Source organism: Notothenia coriiceps, unplaced genomic scaffold, assembly GCF_000735185.1.
Source record: "Notothenia coriiceps isolate Sejong01 unplaced genomic scaffold, NC01 NC01_scaffold00036008, whole genome shotgun sequence".
Classification (NCBI taxonomy): domain Eukaryota; kingdom Metazoa; phylum Chordata; class Actinopteri; order Perciformes; family Nototheniidae; genus Notothenia; species Notothenia coriiceps.
The window spans coordinates 1-6,955 of NW_011368709.1; the positions used below are offsets into that span (position 1 = coordinate 1).

A 6,955-nucleotide genomic window follows, 5' to 3' on the forward strand; every position below is an offset into this window, starting at 1 on the left:
TTGATTCTGAAATTGTATATATATATATATATATATATATATATATATATGTGTGTGTGTGTGTGTGTTCCTGCAGCTGCCATGTCTCTCCTCCTACACATCGTACTGCAGTGTGTAAAATAAAGGCTACAAACAAACAATTGCATGAATTTGTTTCAAACCTCTACATACATAATCAGATGATGTAACACTGATCAAATGTCCTTACTTTAATTGCAAAACATTTAAAACCACAAAGAAGTTTTTTTTAAATGTGTGTTTTTGTAATGATCAATGAGTCTGGTGGCTTGAGAACATAATACATTTTGTATGTTTAAATAATAATAACTGTCCAATTTCCTTTGAATTATATTAGTTATAACCTCATAGCATCATGTTGTAAAAGGTTCACAAATTAGCATGTCCACCTGAGTGTTATGTTTCCATTGCAGTCTTTTTACCCAGGAATTAATGCCGTATCTAACCTTTTCCACTGTAGATCAAGCCGATTGTTATAAGGTTAGTATGTGTTTTGTTGTCCAGAGGAATGAGGCTTTAGGCTTGCCTCAGAGCAGAAGTACATTGCATGTATTTGAGCCACACAGTGTACTTATACAGTACTGTATTATAGTATGGAACAAAACAAGTGAATGCATGGAAACAGATCCTGACAAAATAAAATCTTGGAGTTTTAATATCCGCTGTATTTGCGAAATTCTCACTTCTCTCGTTGTTGCTGAAGGCTCCTCTGATGGACCCGCCCACTCGCATCTCTCCGTCTGATAGGTCCTCCAGGTCCAGCTGCCGGATGGGTATTGGCTGGCGGCACAGCTGGTAGCTGACCGGATAATCGTTCAGCGAGATGGACCTGGTGATGACGAGGACGTCCTGGAACAGAAGCACGTGGAGCTTCTGGAAACAGAGAGAGAAACAGATTTATTTCTATACATCCCAGATACAATATTTGGAACGTGGTCTAGTCATAAAACTTGTAAAAATAATCAAATCAGTGATGACTTTTCGCATGGTAAAGATAAAGATTGAAAATAATAGTCAGGTACACTTTAAAAAGATATTGTTAAATATTTTATATATTTTACAAGGGCTTATAATATATAATGATCTGACCAGGGAAAAAAGCTTTCTTATACACAGTGTACATATGTTTTACTAATGTATATTATTCCCCTCCCCTATTTCTGTAATTCTTTTTTGAGTCCTGTCTATTTTCAGGCAAAAGCCCAAAAAAAAAAAAAACGTTCACTTTACTACTTTTTTATTTTCTTGAAATATTATTCACCTCCCTCGACTGTAGTTTTTATATTGAGAGAGAGTATAACATGTATGGTGTTAAAGGAAGCGGTAGTTAATAAGTATAAAATAGTAGAAATGCACTGACGAGTCCCCTGTTGTTCTTCAGCTCTCCGTGGCAGCTGAGGGTCCTGGAGCGGTCGATGAGCTCGTCCCTCTTCCCCTCCTCTGTGTACAACAGGCGATCCTTGTAGTACTGACACTCTGACTCCCCCGTCCGCCTGTTGATGTCCCCCACCACGCTCTGAACCATCAGCATCTGCAGAGCAAACAGATAACATCAGACACATTTTAAATCCACTGGTCTGTTTCTCATCCTTTTATGCATCTGTGGTCCATCCCCTGCCATGACTGAATGATTCCTTCTGCACCCATCACCTTCTCTATATTTCAAAGAGAAGTAACCAACTAAGATACATGCAAACAATGTGAATTTTGCAGAGAGCAGGCTGGTGTAGAGAAATAAATAAATGAATGAATGATAAAAACTAAGTTGCAAACAACATTTATTTATATAACTGATTTTTCACCCATAATTATCTGATTTTGTTAAGTTTTTTTAATATACAAAATAAAGTGTTACCCCTACTTTAGAAAAAAGTCACAAATGTGTAGGGTTAAACACCAATTTGTTCTGACTTTTAAAGGGTGTTTGCAACTTTTTTCACCATGAACTGTACACATAACCGCACTTTAAGATGGGATTGTTTGTTTAATCAGTGAAAGGCACCCTGGTAGTTCTAGTTTACTTAATTGGTTCAGTTTTTTAGTCGACCCTTGTCCAAATTTGACATTTTCTTACACATTTGTTCATAGACAGCACGTGAGGCTCAGGTTTGGGAAGGCTAAACAACTTTTTTTACCTGACGAGACCACAGGAAGTGCTCCGGACTCTGAGGAAAAAACGTGTTTTGTCCAAACGGCGGTACTACAATTTCCGTATCCGTCCGTGACGTCACTGGGCCCAGAAAGACTTTTTCCCATTGAGTAACATGGGGAAAAAGACGTCTGTAAATCAGCGGATAATTTAAACTAAATTTAAAATAAATAAACTACCCATTATGAACTATTTTATAGCCCTTATTAGAATCATTAAGTCCTTAAAGTTGTAAAATGCACTAAAAGCCGAATCTAGATTTATTTTCTCTCTCCATTCATTTTAGTGAGCCGAGAGTGGGAGCTTGGGGGGCGGGGCTTAAGGGGCGCATGCTCTGCGAGCGCACATACGGGTTCTTCTGCTCTGACAGCCAGGCATGACGGGTAATCTGTGACGTTTCGCTCTCTCAAAAGTTGGTCCATTTTGTCTTCATGTGCCAATGAGCAGCTCTCATAGGAAAAAACGAGACCCCGCCTCCGACGCTGTATCCAGTTCTTATTATACATCCATGCTCCGGCGTCTATCGTTTTTCAAACCCAGTTTAGATTAAACTACTTCCACATTACGCAAGCATCGACGTAGCTCTACGCGATAGCGTCATTGACGTCATCTTCAGCAGCCATGCTAAACAAAAAAAAAGCTCCTGGCCTGCCTTACTAGTTGTTACCTTATCTTGGCGGGTGTCCGTCGTGGCATCGGGATTACTGGTTGTTTTAATTTTTTCTTGAACATCTTTGACACTTCGCTGTCGGATCGTGATGTGATTGGCCACAGAGGGGCTGGCCAATCACATCACGATCACAAGCCGCTTGAAACAAACAGATTGCGCAGGCGCTTGCACGCCGTCAGGTGGCTGCATAGCAGCGCTAATGTCAAAGACAAAAACATTATACATAATATTTAAATTTGTACCAGGATGCAGTGACTAAAAAAATATAGCCTACAGTACCCGCCGCCTCTGCATTTATTCATTTTTGGTACTTAAAATTCAACCAGCAGAGTAAATAGCCATCCACGACTCAAAGTGCTCCAACTTTCACCAAATTTCTTTTTGGGAAAGTGATTAGAAGTGAAAAAAAACCCCAGGGGTGCCATTCTTCCCTTATTTCCGAGTTTATCCCAAACTTTTAGAGGTTACTGCTGGTATTTCAGGGTTAATACCAAGCTCGGTTTAACTATTTAAAGCTGTGTCTGAATTTACGGGGTTATATTTGCATAATTTGCATGTTTTGAGAAATTAAAACGCAAATGTTTTCCCACTCCCTCAGTCAGATGGTGAGATGATCCCGACCTGCAAGACAAACATGAAAATAATGGAATCGCTTGTTTTCCTCACCGCCTCGTCCAGGTGCTGCCGGTCCGGGTGGTCGTTGGCCGTGTGCTTCACTATCTCCCTGAGCAGCAGCGGGTATTTCACCAGTCGACTGCGGGGGATGTCCAGGAAGTTCCACAGGTCCAACTTCCTGCTAAAAGGCGACTGGAGACAGCGCTGCAAGAAGTCCTGGACCCGCCGGTCCTGCTTCTTCTGGTCCAACAAGGTCTTGGCCTTCACCTGGTTACTGCAGTACGATGTGTAGGAGGAGAGACATGGCAGCTGCAGACACACACACACACACACACACACACCTGATTACCACACGGTGCATGCTACATGGAAACTCATGTATGTATGTATCAGTATGTTGTTTTTTGTAAAGAGAAACACTCACCCAGTCAGTCAGGATGCGTCCCACATGTTCTGTTGACCCGTCAGGCTTTCTGGCATTTCTGAGTCGACTCAGCAGGTCTGAGGAGACAAAGACGTTGTCAAATTCTGAAACTCTTTTCAAACATGAGACAATGTCATTGAGAAATACTGAGCCTGACATTAATATACAAACTCAATCCATGTCACTATAAAGGCTAAAATAGTTGAAGCTTTCAAAAATACTGATCCTGAAATTATTCATTCCAAAGGTTTTTAGAATATTTTGTGAAATACAGCCTAAACAAAAAGTTTTTCTCAAATATCTTTTTAATTGAGTGGTCATATTTCACATACATTTAACTAATTACATTAACCTCAGGACTCATTGTCCTACTTCCTTAGTGCAGTGCAGAATTGTTGGAAGATTTAAGTAACAGGCGGAAAGGAAATATATAAATACAATTAGAATCAGGCAGAATAAAAAATATCTTGATACAGAAAAAAAGAAAAAAGTAGTAATAATAATTCTAAATAAACAAAAAAAGCTGAGTTGAAATGCTTTTGTACACGGCAGTTCCTTTTTAAAAATAAAACAAGCCAACGTTTTTAAATATGCAGTCATACAGAAATTTGCCAGAATAAAAGTGTAAGTATGACTCAATCTTCTTATCAGCCTGTCAGAACATTCAGCCAAACATGCTAACACCCAATCCAATGGAATAATACTCCTTTTCCTTACAGGCTCCCTGGTTAAAGTTCAGAATGTGTCCTTGGCTGAACCTCTTCTGCAGTGTGAACTTATACTGTGTATGCGCAGAGAGACGTTGCAAGAATCACACTGTCCCCCTCTGGTGGCCATTACATGAAGTGCCGCTTTAAGCCCTTTTCAGACATTACACAACATTGGGGGCTTCAGTTATCTGTTGTAACATAGATTGTATTTTACAATAATCTTATGTTAGTCATGTAGCTTATTTCAAACATGATCCTTCCTACCTTCATGGAGGGGTATCAGAGAATCCAGAGTGCCAAAGATGTGGTTCAGTTCCTGCTCAGTCATGATTGACAGCTTCAGCATGGGGTCATGGTAAGCCTGGAGAACACATATGAGCATGCTAAGGAAAATACTCTTACTGAACAATCAAAGTTACTTCTTCAAGAAGAAGTTATTTTTGTTACCTTCTTAGCCAACTTGAGATCCTCTACCAAGTCTTGCTCACCCTGAGCCAACTCGAATATAGCCTGCAGGAAGAGAGAAAGAGAAATAAAATGAAATGAGTAGAATGTTTTTAATTTATGATGTTTATATTGTAAATAGATAAATGAGCAGAGGTCGAAAAAGTACTAAGATCTTCAGTAATACCACAGTTTAGAAATACTCTGTTATAAGTAAAAGCCATGCGTGTATTATACAACTAAATTACTGTGAACATCATTTCAAAATTGTGCATATCCATATTCAAATAGTAATTCATAATTCATTAGCTGATTTATATTTTGCATTAAAGAGGACATATTATGTTCATTTTTAGGATCATATTTTTAATTATTGTTCTTCTACTGGGACATGTCTCCCTGCTTTAGTTTTCAAAAAGCTCTTTATTTTTCTCATACTGCCTGTGCTGCAGCACATCTTTTCACCCTCGGTCTGAAACCAGAGCCCAGTCTGCTCTGATTGGTTAGCTGGCTTGCTTTGTTGTGATTGGTCAAGCGCCTAGAGATGTCTCGCCCCTTAATCACAAACAATGAGTTGTTGACAATGCGAGTGCGAGTGTTACATAGTAATGTCAGGACGTAAAGAAAGGAGTCCACTGGAGCGTTTCAGGCAGCAGAGAGGGTTTACCTGCCCTTTCAGCGCCTTTCCGAAAAAAAAGGCACTATGTGGACACGGGCCCTTACTAGCAAACAATCCCATAAAACACACTGCAGGAGAGGAAAACCCTAAAAAGCTCAAATGCCCCTTTCAAAAGCTCCTTGAGTCCAGCAGCAGTGTTTCTCTCACCTCTTGTCGTTTGATCTCTTTCGGGCTCAGAGTCTGCATCGTTCCTAGCCGCACGTCGAAGGTCTCGCTCCAAAGTTTGCTGTCACGGCGCTTGGCGGCTGGCACCGTTGCTGTGGAAACCCGTGTCATTGTGCTCGATGAGCCCGGGTTTGAGAGTGTTGCTGAGAGAACACGCGTCTTCATCATGGAGGAAGAGGAGGGGGGAGGTGCAGGAGCTGCTCTCTCTGTCTGACCCTCATTACGAAAACTGATGGAGCGCTGCAGAGACAGACGGTTAAATAAGGAAATATTACATTTGAATAAATTATAAAGTACAGCACTGTCTATAGAATATTATCCTTATTTATTTCAGATGTTTACTGATGGGCTACAAATTGTCTTATCACATTTCAAATACAAATTTTAAGTGGGAATTGCTAATAAACATGTATCAGAAATAAGGAATTACTCTTTTTTTTTTCTGTTGCCCCTACACGGAGAAAACTATAAAAGCTAAATTAAATAATTGAAATATTCATTAGGTAAAACACTTTCAGAACCAGGGAAGATTTTCACAAATGTATGGACAAAAAACTGATTGGCTGTTCACCTGCAGCGTCTGACCAATCCTCTTCAGCGGTGCCGTCTTGACAGGTTGCAGCAGAGACGTCACTCTGGATACGAGTTTGCTGCGTTTTGTGCTGGGCTCCTGGAGGAGAGAGAAGTCAAACTTTGTCAAATTACAACATATAAAAACTGATATTTGCAGCAAAGTTTTGCTTTCAATAGATTGATCGATCAAAAGACACATTTTAAAACTTGTCTCCTGAATTTGAACAATCAGTCTGGAATTTTAAACATTGACTTTGTGATGTGTTTACTTGTTATTGTGAGTATAGCGTAAGTTGAACAATAGTGTGACTAAGTATGTCCCTCTCTGAATGTAACACACACACACACACACACACACACACACACACACACACACACACACACACACACACACACACACACACACACACACACACACACACACACACACACACACACACACACACACTACACTATACACACACACACACACACACTACTACTACTTACTACACTACTACGAGACGAC

General features: G+C 40.0%; 1 protein-coding gene across 1 annotated transcript in view; it reads right to left on the reverse strand.

Moving 5' to 3' along the window:
* Positions 1–690: 690 nt before the first annotated feature.
* arhgef3 (Rho guanine nucleotide exchange factor (GEF) 3) overlaps positions 691–6,955 on the reverse strand; it is a gene marked incomplete at its 3' end in the record, with an annotated part of 20,096 nt that continues 13,831 nt past the window's right edge. The window contains exons 3-10 of the mRNA XM_010791920.1: positions 6,446–6,544; positions 5,857–6,114; positions 5,034–5,096; positions 4,851–4,947; positions 3,877–3,953; positions 3,504–3,761; positions 1,379–1,549; positions 691–891 (exon numbers count right to left, since the gene is read on the reverse strand). Coding sequence (XP_010790222.1) covers positions 691–891; positions 1,379–1,549; positions 3,504–3,761; positions 3,877–3,953; positions 4,851–4,947; positions 5,034–5,096; positions 5,857–6,114; positions 6,446–6,544 — 1,224 coding nt within the window. The remainder of the gene's footprint in view (positions 892–1,378; positions 1,550–3,503; positions 3,762–3,876; positions 3,954–4,850; positions 4,948–5,033; positions 5,097–5,856; positions 6,115–6,445; positions 6,545–6,955) is intronic.